The 20379-nt window shown below is 40.9% G+C and overlaps 2 protein-coding genes across 2 annotated transcripts in view; one reads left to right on the top strand and one right to left on the bottom strand.

Moving 5' to 3' along the window:
• Positions 1–4554, bottom strand: part of LOC112218603 (RNA polymerase II elongation factor ELL2) — a 39815-nt gene extending 35261 nt beyond the window's left edge. The window contains exons 1-2 of the mRNA XM_024379526.2: positions 4392–4554; positions 1435–1482 (exon numbers count right to left, since the gene is read on the bottom strand). Coding sequence (XP_024235294.1) covers positions 1435–1482; positions 4392–4529 — 186 coding nt within the window. The 5' untranslated portion in view covers positions 4530–4554. The remainder of the gene's footprint in view (positions 1–1434; positions 1483–4391) is intronic.
• A 2588-nt stretch (positions 4555–7142) lies between these two features.
• LOC112218602 (peptidyl-prolyl cis-trans isomerase FKBP8) overlaps positions 7143–20379 on the top strand; it is a 52065-nt gene continuing 38828 nt past the window's right edge. Inside the window, exons 1-3 of the mRNA XM_024379525.2 lie at positions 7143–8279; positions 8672–8841; positions 9147–9235. Coding sequence (XP_024235293.1) covers positions 7817–8279; positions 8672–8841; positions 9147–9235 — 722 coding nt within the window. The 5' untranslated portion in view covers positions 7143–7816. The remainder of the gene's footprint in view (positions 8280–8671; positions 8842–9146; positions 9236–20379) is intronic.

Below are 20379 nucleotides of genomic sequence, written 5' to 3'. Positions count from 1 at the left end.
TTGAATTCCGCCAAAGCAATTTGAATATATAATGTGCCAACAAAGATATAATCACAAAATCCTACTCAGTGACTAAAGCATACTTTAATTGCACACACTTAAAAAAGCTAAACAGAAGGACTGATGTCGCCTATCCGTATTCATCGCTTCGATTTTGCATATGTTCAATTACAACACTCGCTGGCTTGCATATGCCTTACATATGTTTCTGTTTACTTAAGCTACATTCTGTATCAGTGTACTTTATTATTTTCTGATGAAGCGCCATAAAGAACAGTGCAGACAGAGGGAGAACAACTCCACGGCTGCCATAGCATCCCCCTTTCCTCATCTCGGCTCTTTCATGTCTACACAGAGACAACAGGCGTGGAGACATGGGGCTCCCTCGGGTTCACCAACTCCCCAACCTCCTCCCCCTCTCCAAACAAAGCCTTTTCAGTTGCCAGCCTGACCCAGTAACCTGGCTAGCAGCCTGGGGGTATAGTGTACCCTCTCTTAGGGTCTGTGTGAGCACACAGGCCAGCATTTGTGTACAGAGCAAAGTCACTTTGGTCAATGCAGGGATTAGAGCAGCTCCTTTTAGACAGGGCCGACCGATTGTGTAGTAAATGTGCAGTAGGCTAGCAAGCAGCGCTGGGGAGGGTGCTTTAGTGCCTGGCTAATCTGGTTGGACACAGGCATCTTTCTTTACTGCTGCTTCACAGGAATGTCTTCTCCCTTTCACTGCCAAGTGTTTCTGTAGATTATGTGCTAGGTCTGACTACACTCAGCATCAAGGATAACATGACACATAGCTACAATTAAACAAACTTGGTTTGCAGTATTTATGCATTAGCATATTATCACATATTTTCCCCTGTAGTCAGATAAAAATCACGAACATGGTCCTGGAATACTGTGAGAATACCAGCTATATGCTTCCAGTTTTCAGAATAACTGGCAGTACTGTAGTTGTGTAAATAAAGACTCTGTATAAACATTGCTGTAGCATGTCTGATTGAATCCAGTTCTAAATCGAACATGGAAAGCTGAAGCATAACAACCCTAAACTCACACATGCCACAAATGCAAAGGAGGTCACATTAAATACTGATAGTCCCTTTGCAAGGCAGTCAAGCTATTATTGTATTTATAACAACAAATGTGAGAACAGCTCCATTCTACTGTATATCTCTGTAAGGCAACAATAACCACCAGCTGAAGAATAGAACAATAGAATAACATGTGCAATCTAATCAGGCAGGCCTTCAGGGTTTAGTCAGTGGATGCATGCAACTGAACTGCCCTCTTGTTTCAAGACATGTTTTTGAATCTCATTAAAAAAATGCAGTGGAGGAACTGTTACGAATGTGCTGCCTGTACAGCAAATCAGAACTAATTCAAGCATTTCATTTCTGAAGCATTAGAAAGGAAGTGAAAACACATTCATCTCACCCCCTGGCTCCCCTTGAAGCAAATTGCTGGCTGATTTGGTAAGGATCCCTGGGGAGAGACAAAAAGAGGAAAGTGGTTATCATGTAATATAACAGACTCAAGCATTGCAGGTAAATACAATACGATTGAACCTAAAATACATCAGGTAAAATTAAATATTGAAATTAAATATTGTTATTTAATAATAAATATTACAAATCTGGTCAAGCTCTGCTAATAGATATATTTGCTGCGATTACACTCTCAATACCGGCAATTTCTCCCAACAGCAATAATTACTTATTCATCAAGATAAGAATGTATTAAAACAGTGCTACTTCATTCAGTGGGGAAAATTATACCATTAGCTAACCATCACAATAATTATAGTTTCCCCATCCCTTATTTGCCCCCAATGACCGAAGTACAACCTCTTAAATGTTAATTCAATAATAAAACAACCCAGAGATCAATGTTGCTTCACCACTAATCTGCACTGGAATGTCTCTGATTAATCAATCTAAAGCACAGAAAACTTGTTTCACTCAACCAGTTCTCATAGTCAATTGGAAATTGGGGAGGGAGGAAAGGCGATAGAGAGCAAGTGAGAGAGAAAGAGAGAGGGGAGAGAGAGAGAGAGTGGGAGGGGAGATAGAGAGAATCAAGGAAAAAGCCTCATCACAAAGCCTTTAGAGTAGAATCCCTAATCATTTTCTCAGCTGATTTCTCATCAAAATGACTCTACCTTTGTTTACAAGTGAGATACATTTTATCAGCCCTCCGTACTGTGACCTGCACAAACATGCCCTCCATGTACAACGCTGCCCTCCAAATAAGCCTTTATGTAACTGTAACCGCATGTTTCAAGTGTTCCTGAACAGTCAAGAAGGATCAGAACCTGTATATGACTAGTATGTAACATGGGAGAGAACAAAAACTGTTATCCCTGAGGTCCTCCTAGCGATGATACAGGGTCAAGAGATAAGAGCCATTATCTGAAAGGTACAGCTGCAGCCATGGTCAACAGGCCTGTTTATCTATTGTAGACGGTTTTGGGAGAGGTCATCATGCTGCTCTCTTTCCCTCTGGTCATTGCTCAATAGGCCTACAGCTCGTGTTGTATTTTAAAGGGTAGGCTTATTATGAATCCATTTGTTTTATGGGTCAGTTGCATGATGAACATTACGGGCTGGCACTTCATTTACTCATACAGAGTGAAACCCACAGAAACTGATAATGACCTGACTTAACAACCTTGTGAAGAAGCATGATGAACTAAACCCCACACTGTAGTTGTACATGAGCTATACATATTTGGTTAAAAACTTGACTTGTAAAAAGCCTATTGAAAAGAGAGCAGACCCCTGTATACACTTTGTATCTGATTACATTCATGTCACTACAGCAGATGTGGGAGTTGCCATGCATTTTCATTGGGAAATGCAACCCATAGTTTAACACCACCTGATGGACCGATGACCTCTGGAATTGGGCGGGCTTCTAAACGTTTAAAGGGCAAAACAATGCACAAGAGAACAGCAACAAAACTTCCCTGCCGCCCGCCACCCAACAAACAACAACGGACTCGGGGGTTGGGGTGATATTGACAGGGCCCCATCCAACTGCTGTCCAGATTTACAGCAATTGACTGTAGAGGTATCCAAGTTGTCCCTACTTTTCATAGTTACTACACAACTGCCTGTTGTAGGCTAAGTAAAATACTTAGTACTACCTAAGTAGTTTTTTTTTTTTTTTTTGGGGGGGGGTATCTGTAAAGAAAATATGTACTTTTTACTCCATACATTTTCCCTGACACCCACAACTACTCATTATATTTCAAATGCTCAGGCAGGAGAGCAATAGGGTCCAATTCATACACTTATCAATATAACACATTGTCACCCTTACTGCCTCTGATCTGGCAGGCTCACTAAACACAAACGCTGCGTTTGTAAATTGTGTCTGAGTGTTGCAGTGTGCCCCTGGCTGTCCGTAAATTCAATGAAAATAAACAAAAGTGGGCCATCTGGTTTGCTTAATATAAGGAATTTGATTGACAGCATTTACTTTTACTCAAGTATGACAATGTAGTACTTTTTCCACCACTGTACTTAAGTACATTTAAAACCAGATACTTTGACTTTTACTTGAGTAACTTCTATTAAGGTATCTTTACTTTTACTCAAGTATGACAGTTGAGTACTTTTTCTACCACTGACAACAGGCATCAAAGGAATTTTTAATCTCCAAAAAAACACATAGGCTAGGCTACAGTTACTTAGAAATGCTTACTGCATATTATCCATGTCACATAGGCATTCGGTTATTAGGCTACACATTTTTCAAACTGATAAACTGCAACATTATCAGAAACCAGCTTATGTAGGCTATTTTACTTTTAAAGTAACACGATTGCTGTATAGATTTACAATTTACAATGAATGTTGAGTTCCATTATTCGCAGATAGGTTACTTCGCTGATGAGAGCATAAATATGGTCTTGCGCTATTTATTTTCAAATTCTAAGCATTATTTCTTTGTGTTTCTAAATGACGAATAGATGTTTGGACTATTAAGTCACATAAAATATGTTACTTCGAAACATCAATGATCACAGAGGCCATGCACCACACGAATGAAAGTTAAAGCAATCGGAGGACATTTTCAAAGCAATTTAAAACAACCTCAAATTGTGTATTGGGTGCTGTGGCATAACTTCTATGGTCCCATATAATCAAACAACCATAGACTACTAAAACTGTAAACTATGCCATCGATCAATAAACCATACATAGCCTAGTGTTCGCAGTGTACAACAAGCACAATAAACGATAGGCTACTAGGTCGCTGACACTTTCAGTACTTGATGGAACTTTTTACCCAGTGGTCTACCTCTTTTCATTGCGATTAGACTATAGTCGGAGTATCCAATTAAACAAACACCCAAGCAAGAGCAAATTAAATCGGATGGGACTTACCTTAAGATTTTGGTAGGCTTCAAGCGTTCGAATGGCGGTATCAGTTAGCTTGACGTGATACAGAGTTTTATTTTGAACGTTTTTGTTGATTTTTGCACAGGAGAGTCCATACCGATGCTCCTGTCTCAGCGCTGCCATGTCTACAACTGAGGTAAATTGGCGACATTCTCTGTGAAACGTCACTTGGACCGAGGCGGAGTTAACATTGCATGCGTTGCCGTGATCACGTCACACACGCACACACACGCACACACTTCACGAACATGTCTTTGCTATTATAATATCAAAACAAAAACATGCAATGTCATACTATAGGTTAATTTAGAAGAATGTTTGCATAGGCTATCTTTTCTTCCTACTGAATGAGAAAGAAAAGGAGGAAAAGCTCTCTGTTAAAATATACCCCCATCTAGAGAGCCTTTCTCTAATAGACTGAAAGCAATTTGAGGTAGACCTATCACAGAAAAAATGCTGAATATATAGTATAGGCCTACTGGCTCTATGTCATCAAAATCTTTTGAAAGATTGCTTGTGTGACACATAAATGCTATGTTTTGGTATGCTTCTATTGTAAAAAATAATGAATCATAATCATTGTTATTACTATATTTCATGTGATGATTATTAGAATATCATCTCCCTATTGGGTAATAAAAAACAAATGTGTTTATAACCTAGGATCCAATGTATTCTTACAGCCCTGAAGTCATAATAATCGCCACATTGAAAACCATGGAAATATGAAATCTAGAAAAAAATATTTAAAAAACAATTTTATTCTGAACTAGATTAAAAATGCAAAAATATATTCTGTTGATCTGGAGGGCCAATCCCGTGCTCGCAGACAGATGATGTGAAACGGACAGTGATGAAAAACGAGGGAATTTGGGTTAATTAAAGGCATAATCCCTAACAGTCAAGATGCTTAGGCCTTGGATTAATAAGGAGCTCTCTCACAGTCACAAATGGAGTCTTTAATTGCATATGGCTGTCTGAGGTTCTCTATGACTATCTGAACCAGACTATATCAACAACACTTATCACAGCAAATATATAGTGTACAGTGCAGTATGCTGTCTATTGACAATAATGTAAGAGGAAATACTGAATTCAGACCCTAAAGATTATCACTGTGAATGCTCTTGTCGGTTGTAGCTACTATGTGGGACAATATACCTCAGGAGATTTAACAACCCAAATCCAAACTCTCAAGTGACGGTATTAAGGATTCATAGTGATGGTATTAAGGAATCATAGAATGCAAGTGTGGCTCTTGCACAGGTGTATGTTAGTCTCATGTTCAGGGTCCTTTCAGTGAATTGTTCGAAGATGTTTTGCAGTGCAACAGTGTTAAGGAGGTTGGGGCTAAACAGAGGGGGTCATAAAAACATATATACTGTAGGTACTATTAAAAAGCTTTCCTCGTGTTGAGCTTCCACACAAACTACCAAAATACATAGTATGCACACATTATTTTATCATTTAAATTTATTTGAATACAGCAAAAAGTAGACACTTGGCATTGGAATTGGCCTTCTTTAGTGCATTTAGTTCAGCTATACGTGTAAACCTGTCTATCTCAATACCCATTTCAGGTAAATAACCATAGCAAGCTGGAGTCTTTTATCTCCCTCACTAACTTTAAGCATCAGCTGTCAGAGCAGCTTACCGATCATTGCACCTGTACACAGCCCATCTGTAAATAGCCCACCCAACTACCTCATCCCCATATTGTTATTTAAATTTTGTTCCTTTGCACCCCAGTATCTCTACTTGCACGTTCATCTTCTGCACATCTATCACACCAGTGTTTAATTGCTAAATTGTAATTATTTCGCCACTATGGCCTATTTATTGCCTTACCACCCTAATCTTACTACATTTGCACACACTGTATATAGATTTTTCTATTGTGTTATTGACTGTACATTTGTTTATCCCACGTGTAACTCTGTGTTGTTTGTGTCGCACTGCTTTGCTTTATCTTGGCCAGGTCGCAGTTGTAAATGAGAACTTGTTCTCAACTAGCCTACCTGGTTAAGTAAAGGTGAAATATATATACATGTATTTTTTAAATTATTCACTGAATGGCTCATTTTACCTTCAGTCAAATTGGGAAAGTGGTCTTAAGTTTAGGCATGACAGTCTGAATATTTTTGTTTCACTTTTCCTATTGCGACATGACCAGAAACAGCAATGACACACACTCAAAAAAGCAGCTTTTAATAACTTTATTCAATTACTGCAATCTCTCAGTAACTTTATCCGAAGGAATAAAACAAAGATGTTATATTATGTTGACACAGTGCCAGGGGATATCTAACAGACACTCCAAATAATGCACACAACAAACATTTGTCATTGTTTCAAAACAAAAGCTGTTTTCATTTAAATTGTGAGTGCGTTTTAAATTGAGGGCTGTGTATACTGATATTGGTTGAAGGCTGCCATGCCATGAGTTATTAAGATAATACACTCTAGTCACTAAAGGACCGAGCCCGGTCTTGTCTTGAAAGTGTTGTTTACTGGTTCCTCTTCCACAGAAGGTATGTGGCAACCCTAGAAAAACCTGTTCTGTTTGTAGAAATATACTATCCCCAGATCCTATAGTAATATCTAGATTGTGCCACTCAAAATGTTCCTGTTTGATTGATTTTCCCTTCAAACGTATTAGACGATTAAATCAGTGAAAGAAAGTGCGTACATTGTTGCTGATAAGTATAATAAGGGAAATCCACTCAACTCAATAAAAAAAGCACCCATCATCTCATACAGGTCATCAGGGCCATTCTAGGTCTCCCTCTTAACACTTGTCTACTTAAAAAGGGAAAATAAGATATTGTGCCACATAGTAAAACAAAACTGAACCCAAGACGGCAGTCCCTGAGATCTTATTGGTGGAAAGCATTTATGGAAACGGCATGATGGAGCAGCACGATGAAGTCATTAAGAAGCTTACAGACTTTCAAGAAGATTAGATTTTACTCTTCTAATCCTACAGATTACAGCCGCGCAAGCCTGCTGACCGAATGTGCTTCATTTGTTGTACAATTTCTTTCCATTGATAATTTCTTGTTGCTCCTAACTCTCTGGAATATGTAGGCTAACAAGGAGTAGCAGGATTGATAGGAGGTTGAGGTGTGACTGTGTATAGCTCTAGTTATACACAGTCTGGAAGTTCTGGAAAACAATTGATGCAACCGGGATTTGGGGCTGGTTATGGATGTTTTTAAATTGGATTTAACAGGAATTTATGTGGATTTCGGTTTTCATAAAAACTACAGACCGTCGCTAATGGATGAAGGCACCTCTCAGCCGTAACTAGACCGAACGACTGCTTCCACACTACAGAATCAACCGGCCAGGCAGGGATCGTGGGGATAGATAGGCTGGAGGAAGATCATCTCTCTTGGAGGCCTTTACAGATGGTGTCCATTGCTCCCTGTAGTGAGATGGAGACAGAGCTCTGCCCCGGAGAGCAAGAGAAGCGGGTTGTGGAGACCAATGAGCCAGAGTTGAAGCAGGCCTACACAGGTCCTGGTGACAAGGACAGTCAGAAAGAGAAGGAACTGTCCCATGGGCCTCAGCAAGAAGATACGGAGCCCCATGGGGAGGGAGACCCAAGGATAGAATGCCAGGGTGGAGGTAATGCTGGCACTACATTAAACACCTTCCCTGTCCCAGAGAAGACAGAGACCCCCTGTGTGGAAGAGAGGAAGCTGAAGAAGACCCTCAGTTTTGTAAAAACAGTGAGGTTCTGCGAGACAGAGTCTGTGGAGGACAGGGAGAGCTCAGAGGAGAGTCTCTTCCCAGACCATGAGATGGTGCAGTGGATCTCCTCCAGCTTTGAGGAGCTGTTCCTGGCTGAAGACTGGGAGGACATCACAGGTATGTTACTCATTCAATACAGTCATCATCATAAAACATTTAAGCAATTATGTTGGAATATTGAAATTCTTTGTTGAAGCAATATTGCACTCATGGCAAACTTTGTTGTTCTATTGTAAACACATTTGTTTGTCAATTGTTGTGGCACTGCCTGTAATTTGCATGCAAACAAATTTGACAGAATTTTTTTTGAGTCATGTTTCTTCGTGGTCATGGCAATTTAATTAATGAAATTCTGTTTCATTTAAACTGTATTACATGACATTATGCCCTTTCCTATTTTTATTTTTATCCAAGTGCCTCTTTGATCAACAACAAGCAGATTAACCCTCTGCCACCTCTTTCACCCTCCTCCTTCTCTCTGTCCGTCCCTTGATCCTTCCTTCTCCCAGATGACCGCCTGTTGAGGAAGAAGGTGCTGGCGCCTGGCCCCCAGAAAGCTGAGCACCCAGCCTGGGGTCAGGAGGTCACAGTCAAAATGCAGGGAGTGCTGGAGGATCGGAGTGTGGTGGAGAAAGACCGTAAACTGGTGTTCGTCATCGGAGAGGGAGATGTCAACCAGGTGGGATCTAAAGACATTCTGATTGACAGGACAGGTTCCAACACACCTATCCTGCACCCTGTCACACACAACTGCATTTGCTAAGCATAACACAGGGTTGGACTTATCCTTCAGAGAATGTACATGTGATAGCTATAGGTCTCAGTGTAGCCATAACACAACAGAACTAGAAATTGTCCATTGGTGTTCTATATTTCTGTAGTGTTTCAATGTATGCGAGGTAAATGAATAACTCTTCATATGTGTGAAAATAAACCATTAACAGTGAGGGAGCTGTGGGTAACACAATGCTTTTTGACACACAGGCCCTGGAGGAGTGTGCTATAGCCATGCAACAGGACGAGATCACATTACTGCTGGCAGATTCACAGTACACCTATGGACTTCTGGGAAGGTAAACACCGCTGGGAGTATCATGATCAACAGCACTACTTTAGGGAAAAGACACAATCACAACAATAATATATACAGTTCAAGTCCAAGTTTGGACACACCTACTCATTCCAGGGTTTTTCTTAATTAGTTTATATTTTCTACATTGTAGAATAATAGTGTAGACATCAAAACAATGAAATAACACATATAGAATAATGTAATAAGCAAAAGTGTTAAACAAATCAAAATATATTTTATATTTGAGATTCTTCAAAGTAGCCAGCCTTTGCCTTGATGACAGCTTTGCACACTCTTAGCATTCTCTCAACCAGCTTCATCAGGTAGTCACATGGAATTCATTTCAATTAACAGCTGTGCTTTGTTAAAAGTTCATCTGTTCAATTTCTTTCCTTCTTAATGGTAAAAGACCAAGTCCATATTACAGCAAGAACAGCTCAAATACATATGTAACTAGGCAAGACAGTTAAGAACAACTTCTTATTTACAATGACTGCCTACCCCAGCCAAACCCAAATGACGCTGGGCCAATTGTGCGCTGCCCTATATGACTCCCAATCACAGACAGATGTGATACAGCCTGGATTTGAACCAGGGACTGTGCAAAGGTCCCTGAATCCCTGGATTTGAACCAGGGACCTCTATGCACTGAGATGCAGTGCCTTAGACCACTGCGCCACGTGGGAGCCCAAATAAACAAAGAGAAACAACAGTCCATCATTACTTTAAGACATGAAGGACAGTCAATCCGGAACATTTCAAGAACTTTGAAAGTTTCTTCAAAGTGCAGTCGCAAAAACCATCAAGCTCTATGATGAAATTAGCACTCATGAGGACCGCCACATGAAAGGAAGACACAGAGTTACCTTCCACATCTCAACATCAACTGTTCAGAGGAGACTGAGTGAATCAAGCCTTCATGGTCGAATTGCTGCAAGGAAACCACTACTAAAGGACACCAATAAGAAGAGACTTGCTTGAGCCAAAAAACACGCGCAATGGACATTAGACCAGTGGAAATCTGTCCTTTGGTCTGCGATTTTTGGTTCCAAACGCTGTGTCTTTGTTCAGACGCAGAGTATGTGAACGGATGATCTCTGCATGTCTGGTTCCCACCGTGAAGCATGGTGGAGGTGTGATGGTGTGGGGGTGCTTTGCTAATGACACTGTCTGTGATTTATTTAGAATTCAAGGCACACTTATTATGGCTAACACAGCATTCTGCAGCGATACATCATCCCATCTGGTTTGCGCTTAGTGGGACTATCATTTTTTGTAAAAACTCAAACATAGACATGGCCATCCATCACCCCTAATTTTAATAAGGAATGTAACATATATTATCACACTAAGGGGCAGGCCTAGTGTACCTGCTGATCAGAGGGCAGCCTGACTAATGAACCATTAACGGGAGCAGATGGCTTCCTCCACACACTCTTCACACTCGGCCAGAGGCCTCTACCCTCCCTCACGCTCTATGGGATGACACCACTAAAATTACAGCCAATGGCTTGGGTTTACAACCCACGCCCCATTAATAAGCCATTGCATGTATAGAACGTAACACATTGACACCTGTGGAGCCGAAACAAACTCATATCATACTTCACATCCAATACTTACTTCAACATTGTAACCTGATCATTATTTTTCAAATTACTGCTTGGGTTGTAAAAGAAAACTAACTGAACGAAATGACATAAATTCAGTTATTTGCTGGCAAATGTCATGCTACCTTCATAAAAAGTGTAAAATAATTTTGTTCATCCACAGCCATATAACTGCGTGTTTCTAACAGGTAAACAAAATAGGATAAAGCTAATGAACAGTGTGCCACGCAACATGTGTAATCTCCCACATAGATTACCCAATCATCAGGTTGTTTAGGATCTTCCTCTTGATATTTACATACAACTGAATGTAGCTAATTGAGATGAGACAAACAATTTGTGGACAAAGCAGTATAAAGATAAAACAGCTGTCCTATATGTAAAGATTTGTTGTTTGCACTCTACTTTCCAGAATATAGCCATTTCTGAGGATCCATGGGCAAGGGTTCCCTTAGACTGTGTCATGCCTCTGTGTGGTTTTGTATTTCTTGCCAGAGCCTGATGCAGTGTAAAGCATGCATTGCAAGTCTTCCGCTGTGTTACGTGTGGTCCTATGCTATGTGTGAGGTCTTGTTTGTATTGAGTTTGTGGAGGTCTAGAGGTCCAGAGTAGTTGTTCAATTCTATTTTAGAAAAATAAGGGTGAGAGGAAGGTGATCCTCTGAGGTGAATCTCTCCCTCTGTCTGAGGTGAGTCCCTTGGTCTGTCTGTCCCTGAGGTGAGTCCCCTGGTATGTCTGTCTGTCCCTGAGGTGCGTCCCCTGGTCTGCCTGTCCCTGAGGTGAGTCCCCTGGTCTGTCTGTCCCTGAGGTGAGTCCCCTGGTCTGTTTGTCCCTGACGTGAGTCCCCTGGTCTGTCTGTTCCTGATGTGAGTCCCCTGGTCTGTCTGTTCCTGATGCGAGTCCCCTGGTCTGTCTGTTCCTGACGTGAGTCCCCTGGTCTGTCTGTCCCTGACGTGAGTCCCCTGGTCTGTCTGTTCCTGACGTGAGTCCCCTGGTCTGTCTGTTCCTGAGGTGAGTCCCCTGGTCTGTCTGTTTCTGAGGCGATTCCCTGGTCTGTGAGTAGACAGAGAGAGATAGAGAGGCAGGTAGACAGGCAGGCTGGAGCTCAGTTAATGATTGTTTTGATGCAGCTGATTAGGACTGTGTACTGTGGAGTCAAATTTAGCCCTTCCCCTGAGGTAGTCCTCCTGGGCCCCGTGCCAGCTCCTAAAAGGGTGGTGACTAAGCTGTTTGAGTAAATTCTCCCTGCTGTGATGTCCATCAATGAAATACAGCTAGTCATGTCTCAGAGGCTTGAATCTTGAATGAGATCTTTTTAGAATATGTAACAGAGAGTTACATAAATGAATGAAACAAGTCATATTGCTTTTTGCCATGATGTGATTCAAATTTGAAGGATGGTAAAATAATTTAAACTAAAATGTCAAGATAAAAGCTACTTTAAAAATAATACCATGCAGTGTATTCTATTTGCATAAGAAATGTGACAGTCCCAGTGTGTAAAAGGCATAAAATGACAGACGAAGAGGGAGAATGTCATTACTCTCTACCCATTCTCTGATGGATACATTGATTGAACCCTGTCGGTCGCCTGTTGCAGACAACGGCAATGTCTTTGTTGAGAGCACTTCACAGCTATTTGTCTGAATCAGACAGCCTGATTCACTGGTAGGGATGCACCTGGCATATTGTGTGGGTGCTGCTGCCTGCTGCACCTGATCCTAAAAGACTTGATGGATTACTACAGTGATGGTTTTACAGTGATGGTAGGATATGGCCAAGGAAATCCCTGGAACAGTCTTCACGAGCAGCAGTTTACCTGCTTCCATACGACAGATAGGCTGGTGAGAGGTTTATGGTGTAAATCGAGTGGAAAGCACACTGACATTTGTGCTGCCAGATCTGGCAGGAATGAGCCATGGAACATAGCAATAAAGGATTGACTCCATCATCACAGCCGTCTCTGACACAAGTATCTTATGTCAAAAGCATCCTGAAACAGGGTCAGAGCATTTCCGGAGAGATACAGACTGGACTCTGTCATTTGCCACATCATAATCATAAACCCATGGAGAGCAACATCTGTGGATCTGCACTCAGGACAAAGACCAACACCGTTAAAATGTCCTGGGGGCACGAGGAGTCTGCCCCCCTCAGCTCCTTACAGACCCAAAGTCAACAACACAAACATGTGCACTGACAGCTGTTGTGATTGCATTAGGTTTATTCGGGATAAAGATCATCTTTGCAAATATTAGGATAGGTAATCAATTCCAGTTGTAGTCCTCAGTTGACACCCTTTTTATTTGACATCTGTTCAAAACACTGAATTCATATCTTTGATTAATTTTGTAATAGAAAAAGGGCTACACACTATAACAGGATTGTAAAGGGGAAGTTCTATTCAACAGAACAGCATTTTTGGCAGAGGTTTGTTTTCTTGGCAGAGATGAAAGCCATGTTAATGATGCATGATGGAGAGAGCAGTTTTTATTTACTATGATACGGGGACATGTCAAACAGTCTAACGAACACACCTAACAGGGCTTTGTAGAGTCAACCCAAGGTCTATCCACTATTTGATGTGCTGTGTAATAGTCAAAGGGTGAGGAATACTATCCATTTAACTCATGCAGAAGGATTACCACATTCCAAACATGTGAGACCGGCAAAGAAAAATTGAATACACAATGTCTATCAGATGGCTGTTATGCTCAGATTTCTGCATGGAGCAAAGCAAACAAGTTTGTCCAAAGAAAGAGGTGAGGAATATCTCCTGCATTGATCTCAGGTGTACTGGGCCTGCTGGCCACTGGACCCTGGGGATGAAAATTACAATGACCAGCCAGTACTGGTGGGGCTGGAGCTTGTCTTCAGTTTAGTGGTGTCCTCTTCATCTAAAGGTTGAATGTTTACCTACACACACACACACACACACACACACACACACACACACACACACACACATACAGTGCCTTGCGAAAGTATTCGGCCCCCTTGAACTTTGCGACCTTTTGCCATATTTCAGGCTTCAAACATAAAGATATAAAACTGTATTTTTTTGTGAATAATCAACAACAAGTGGGACACAATCATGAAGTGGAACAACATTTATTGGATATTTCAAACTTTTAACAAATCAAAAACTGAAAAATTGGGCGTGCAAAATAAAATGTCTTTCCTCAGTTGCAACACTCACTACCGAAATCCAAGTGGTAGGCCACACAAGCTCACAAAACGGGACTTCCGAGTGCTGAAGCGCATAACGTGCAAAAATTGTCTTTCCTCAGTTGCAACACTCACTACCGAAATCCAAATTGCCTCTGGAAGCAACGTCAGCAAAAGAACTGCACATCGGGAGCGTCATGAAATGGGTTTCCATGGCCGAGCAGCCACACACAAGCCTAAGATCACCATGTGCAATCCCAAGCGTCGGCTGAAGTGGTGTAAAACTTGCCGCCATTGGACTCTGGAGCAGTGGAAACGCGTTTTCTGGAGTGATGACTCACACTTCACCTTCTGGCAGTCCGACGGACAAATGCATAGTGCCAACTGTAAAGTTTGGTGTATGAGGAATATAATGGTCTGGGGATGTTTTTCATGGTTCGTGCTAGGCCCCTTAGTTCCAGTGAAGGGAAATCTTAATGCTACAGCATACAATGACATTCTAGATGATGCTGTGCTTCCAACTTTGTGGCAACAGTTTGGGGGAAGGCCCTTTCCTGTTTCAGCATGACAAAGAGGTCCTACAGAAATGGTTTGTTGAGATCGGAGTGGAAGAACTTGACTGGCCTGCGCAGAACCCTGGACTCAACCCCATCGAACATCTTTGGGATGAAATTGGAACGCTGACTGCGAGCCAGGCCTAATTGCACACCATCAGTGCCCTTTCCTTACTAATGCTCTTGAGACTGAATGGAAGCAAGTCCCTGCAGCAATGTTCCAACATCTAGTGGAAAGCCTTCCCAGAAGAGTGGAGGCTGTTATAGCAGTAAAGGGGGGACCAACTTCATATTAAAGCCCATGATTTTGGAATGAGATGTTCTACGAGCAGGTGTCCACATACTGTACATAAGGTCATGGAGGTTACCTTGAGGCATGGTTAATAGCATTGATTGGTCCATTAGTTTTTTTAAAGAGACTCCCAGAGTGAGCACAATGGTTTGATAGTGTCTCGTACGGGCAAAAAAAAAATCTGTTGTTAAATCAGATTAGAAGTTTTGGTCAGTTTCTTTATTTACCCAGAACAAACAGGAAATGTGTGATGATCAGGTAGCACCTTCTCACCTTCCTGGCAATGTACTTAAGAGTGACTTGGTAAACACTTCTCAGGACTCCAGTCTTTCCTCCTCTCCTTTGAGACACACCCATATCCAGCGGGGCATGTAGCTGCTTAACGTAACAGTGACATTCTTAGAAGAAAAGAGAGCATGCAGACAAAGTGAGCCACAAACCAGACCACCACCATGTGATAGGTTGTGAACTATGGGTTCTGGTAAATGACTTGTCTGATGAGTGAGGGTATATGTGGGTGTTTGCTATTCTCAATGAAAATGTATCATTTGCAATGACATGACACATAAGACAAATATACCCACACACACACAGTACACACACACAGTACACACACACAGTACACACACAGTACACACACACACAGTACACACACACATACACTTTGTGTGAAAGTCTATTTGCAACAGGGATATGAATCAACACATCCAGCCCTGGTAACTCCCAACCTTTTCCAAGCTTTGAGAAAGACCAGAACAACAACAGAAAAGAACTGGCTGCAACTTGTTCTCTGGCATTAATAACAATAGACTCAGCCATCCAATTGTGTTTGGTCCAAAGATATGAATGGTAGTAGTATTTTAAATCCATAGCCACCAGTACAGTCAGTAATAGTCACTTTGGAAAGTGAAACTCTTGTTTTGGTAAAACATGAACTCCTACGAAACTACTTCTTACCTCTGGTACTTACACTGTAATAGGGCATTTCCACGTAAAAAGAGCCATGAACACCAACATGTGATGATCATATTATGAGTACATCAGATTTGATGTCAAATGAGCTAAGAGTCTATACATTTTTTTAAATTAAGGCATACAGTGCATTGGGAAAGTATTCAGACCCCTTGACTTTTTCCAAATGTTGTTATGTCTAAAATTGATTAAATTAATGAATCTCCACACAATACCCCACAATGACAAAGCAAAAACAGTTTAGAAATTCTAGCAATTTTATTAAAAATAAAAAATAAAAATAAACCTATTTACATAAGTATTCAGACCCTTAGCTATGACACTCGAAATTGAACTCAGGTGCATCCTGTTTATATCGATCATCCTTGATGTTTCCACAACTTGATTGGAGTCCACCTGTGTTAAATTCAATTAATTGGCATTATTTGGAAAGGCACACACCTAAAGTCCCGCAGTTGACAGTGCATGTCAGAGCAAAAACCCAGCCATGAGGTCAAGGGAATTGTCAGTAGTGAGCCGAGACAGGATTGTGTCGAAGCACAGATCTGGGGAAATGTACCAAAAAAATTCTGCAACATTGAAGGTCCCCAAGAACACAGTGGCCTCCATCATTCTTAACTGGAAGAAGTTTGGAACCACCAAGACACTCCCTAGAGCTGGCCGCCAGGCCAAACTAAGCAATCGGATGGAGATCAATGGAGAAGGGCCTTGTTCAGGGAGGTGACCAAGAACCCGAGGGTCACTCTGACAGAGCTCCAGAATTCCTCTGTGTAGTCAGTAGCTAGGTTTCCATCCAATTGGCAACAGATTAAAACATATATTAAAAAAATATGCATAAAGAAAATATGCACATTTTCCTACCATTTGATGTGTTCCCACCAAACGGACTCGTTGCGGCTAAAAATCATTGTGTGATGACGTAGTGACACACAAAATGTACTTTTTCTCTCAAGTTTTCATATACCAAATAAAAATCTGTTTCCATCACATTTTCAACTACTGATATTTTTGTCACAAAAACTGTTGGTTAAATAACAAATGTGCCTACTCTGGTCTTGCCACGTGAGCTCTAGCCAACAGCTCGCAGATACACTGAGGGTAGTCTGTGCATATTGGCTAGTCTACATGATAAGATTATGATAAGAGTGAGAATATTTTGTATTTGTCAAACGGCAGTCAAGCATCGATCATCATCGATAATCATGTCACCAGAATATTTATTGCAAAGGAGCATAAAGATCAGTGCATTTTCACCACCCTGTAATAAACTACATGGTTTCCCGAATTGTAGTGGGATTTGGACCACACACCATATCATCACGTGACTCCAGGTTTACTTCAATATAATGGTTATTATATCAATATTTGCGCAAAAAGGCATTTTCATCGCTATTTCTCACATAATCAATTGTATAAATCTGTCAGGATTTAGACAATTGTACAGAAACGTCCTGTTCCCATCACAGCTGTCATGATTTTTCTTTTTACATGATGACTTTACTTTACATGATGACTTTAGAAACTGTGGATGGAAACGTGGTTAGTTTGTAGAATAATACCAAAACATGCAAAGGAGGAGATTACATTTTTTTTTGTTTACATTGTTCTGTTACCGGGTGTTAATCCACTTCACTTACTGTAGTTTAATAACCAAAATAGATGTCTCAAGGTGTCTTCCTTTAGACTTCTTTGAATCTTCATTCGGATAAGATATTTAACAGAGTTTTTGCAAAACAGGATCACATAAAACAAGTGAGGGAGATTTTACCGTCATTTCCAAAACTTTACATCTGCACTGTTCTTTGAGTAAATGTGTTTGTTACATTTTCAGTGGAAATTGTTCAAGGTAGTCCTTGTGCATAGAGATGAATGGTTTGTGTAACTTTGCAATCAATTGTGTTTGTTTGGCATATACAGTACCAGTCAAAAGTTTGGACACACCTACTCATTCAAGGGTTTTTCTTAATTTTGACTATTTTCTACATTGTAGAATAATAGTGAAGACATCGAGACTGTGAAATAACACATATGGAATCATATAGTAAGCAAAAAAGTGTTAAACAAATCAACATATATTTTATATTTCAGAATCTGCGAAGTAGCCACCTTTTGCCTTGATGACAGCTTTGCACACTCTTGGCATTCTCTCAACCAGCTTCATGAGGTATAGTCACCTGGAATGCATTAAAATTAACAGGTGTGCCTAATTAAAAGTTAATTTGTGGAATTTCTTTCCTTCCTAATTTGAGCCAATCAGTTGTGTTGTGACAAGGTAGGGGTGGTATAAAAAAAGATAGCCCTATTAGGTAAAAGACAAAGTCCATATTATGGCAAGAACAGATCAAATAATTAAATAGAAATGACAGTACATCATTACTTTAAGACATGAAGTTAAGTCAATCTGGAAAACCTCAAGAACTTTGAAAGTTTCTTCAAGTGCAGTCACAAAAACCATCAAGTGCTATGATGGAACTGGCTTTCATTAGGACCGCCAAAGGAAAGGAAGACCCAGAGTTACCTCTGCTGCAGAGGATAAGTTCATTAGAGAGTTACCAACCTCAGAAATTGCAGCCCAAATAAATGCTTCACAGAGTTCAAGTAACAGACCCATCTCAAAATCAACTGTTCAGAGGAGACTGAGTGAATCAGGCCTTCATGGTCGAATTGCTGCAAAGAAAACACAACTAAAGGACACCAATAAGAAGAAGAAACTTGCTTGGACCAAGAAACACGAGCAATGGACATGGGACCGGTGGAAATCTGTCCTTTGGTCTGATGTGTCAAAATGTGAGATTTTTGGTTCCAACCTCCGTGTCTTTTTGAGACGCAGAGTAGGTGAACAGATGATGTCCGTATGTGTAGTTCCCACCGTGAAGCATGGAGAGGGGGTGTGATGGTGTTTTGCTGGTTACACTGTCTGATTATTTAGAATTCAAGGTACACTTAACACAGCATTCTGCAGCGATACGCCATCCCATCTGGTTTGCGCTTAGTGAGACAATTGTTTGTTTTTCAACAAGACAATGACCCAATACACACCTCCAGGCTGTGCAAGGGCTATTTGGCCAAGAAGGAGAGTGATGGAGTGCTGCATCAGATGACCTGGCCTCCACAATCACCCAACCTACACCCAATTGAGATGGTTTGGGATGAGTTGGACTGCAGAGTGAAGGAAAAGCCGCCAACAAGTGCTAGGCATTTGTGGGATCTCCTTCAAGACTGTTGGAAAAGCATTCCAGGTGAAGCTGGTTGAGAGAATGCCAAGAAATGTGCAAAGCTGTTATCAAGGCAAAGGGTGGCTACTTTGCATAATCTCAAATGTAAAATATATTTTAATTTGTTTAACACTTCTTTGGTTACTACATGATTCCATATGTGTTATTTCATTATTTCGATGTCTCCACTATTATTCTACAATGTAGAAAATAGTAAAAAATAAAGAAAAACCCTTGAATGAGTAGGTGTGTCCAAACTTTTGACTGGTACTGTATTTAAAGTGAAAAATCCGAGTCTCTCAGCGTCATTCTGTCACTGTGAAATTGCCCAATAGTAACCTTTCATTCGAAAAGCAATACTCTGAGTGCTTGTGTTTTTTCATGTACAGTATGTGTGTGTGTGTGTGTGTGTGTGTGTGTGCGTGCGAGTGTGTGCGCATGTGTTGGTATCTTATGCTTATCTCTTATCAACCCAGTCTCATTGTAAAATGATACAGCCCAGAAAATGTACTTCTGCTTTATGTTTGGAACACTGGTAAGAGGATATTTATTGGAAATCTTTCACAGAAAGTTTGCTTGTGAAAGTTCCTGCATGCGTGCGTATGCGTGTTCATGTGCATGTGTGTGTGTGTGTGTGTTGGTGTCTGGCTGAAAGGCCCACCAGATGAAATAAGCTGCTGTGACGCATCATCCCAGATATGTGTAAGCAGGACTGAACACTGAGGGGAACATGTGATCGAGGTGTGGCTCTCTGAACCCAAGGTAGAGTGTGACTCCCTCCCCATCGTGACATCAACAACTACCTTACCAGGGTCAAAATCAAGGTTGGACTCTTCCTGAGCCATCGTGGATGACTAAAAATAATGTCTCATGAACCAGTTTTACAACAGAATCAAAATGCTCCGAAGGGTTTAGCAGGCTAAACCATGGTCAGTGGGGGCAAAAAGATAAGGAGTAGGGATTCATCATTTTCTGCTGAAAAATTCCTTGTATGAGGTGTTGTCATTCTTTGACAGTTTGGAAATATTGTGTTTCCTTCAATTGAACTCTTTTGTGTGTGTGTGTGTGTGTGTGTGTGTGTGTGTGTGTGTGTGTGTGTGTGTGTGTGTGTGTGTGGTCACGTGATTGAGAAGTTAGAATTTTTGGACTGTGTTTGTAGCTTTCCTGGCACGCTAGTAGCAGGCTGACGAGGCCACACCCAGCTCTCACCCAGCAGGAGCAGGCCGTCTAGCACAGACAACTACAGCACACAAGGTTAGATCTGCTGATTTTCAGGTCAGCAGCAAGAGTAAAATACAAACAGGTTTAGGGAGATGACTAATTAGAATGAATAA

This window comes from Oncorhynchus tshawytscha, linkage group LG19 (assembly GCF_018296145.1).
Source record: "Oncorhynchus tshawytscha isolate Ot180627B linkage group LG19, Otsh_v2.0, whole genome shotgun sequence".
NCBI classification, from domain to species: Eukaryota; Metazoa; Chordata; class Actinopteri; order Salmoniformes; family Salmonidae; genus Oncorhynchus; species Oncorhynchus tshawytscha.
This window is presented reverse-complemented; position numbering and strand designations above follow the sequence as displayed.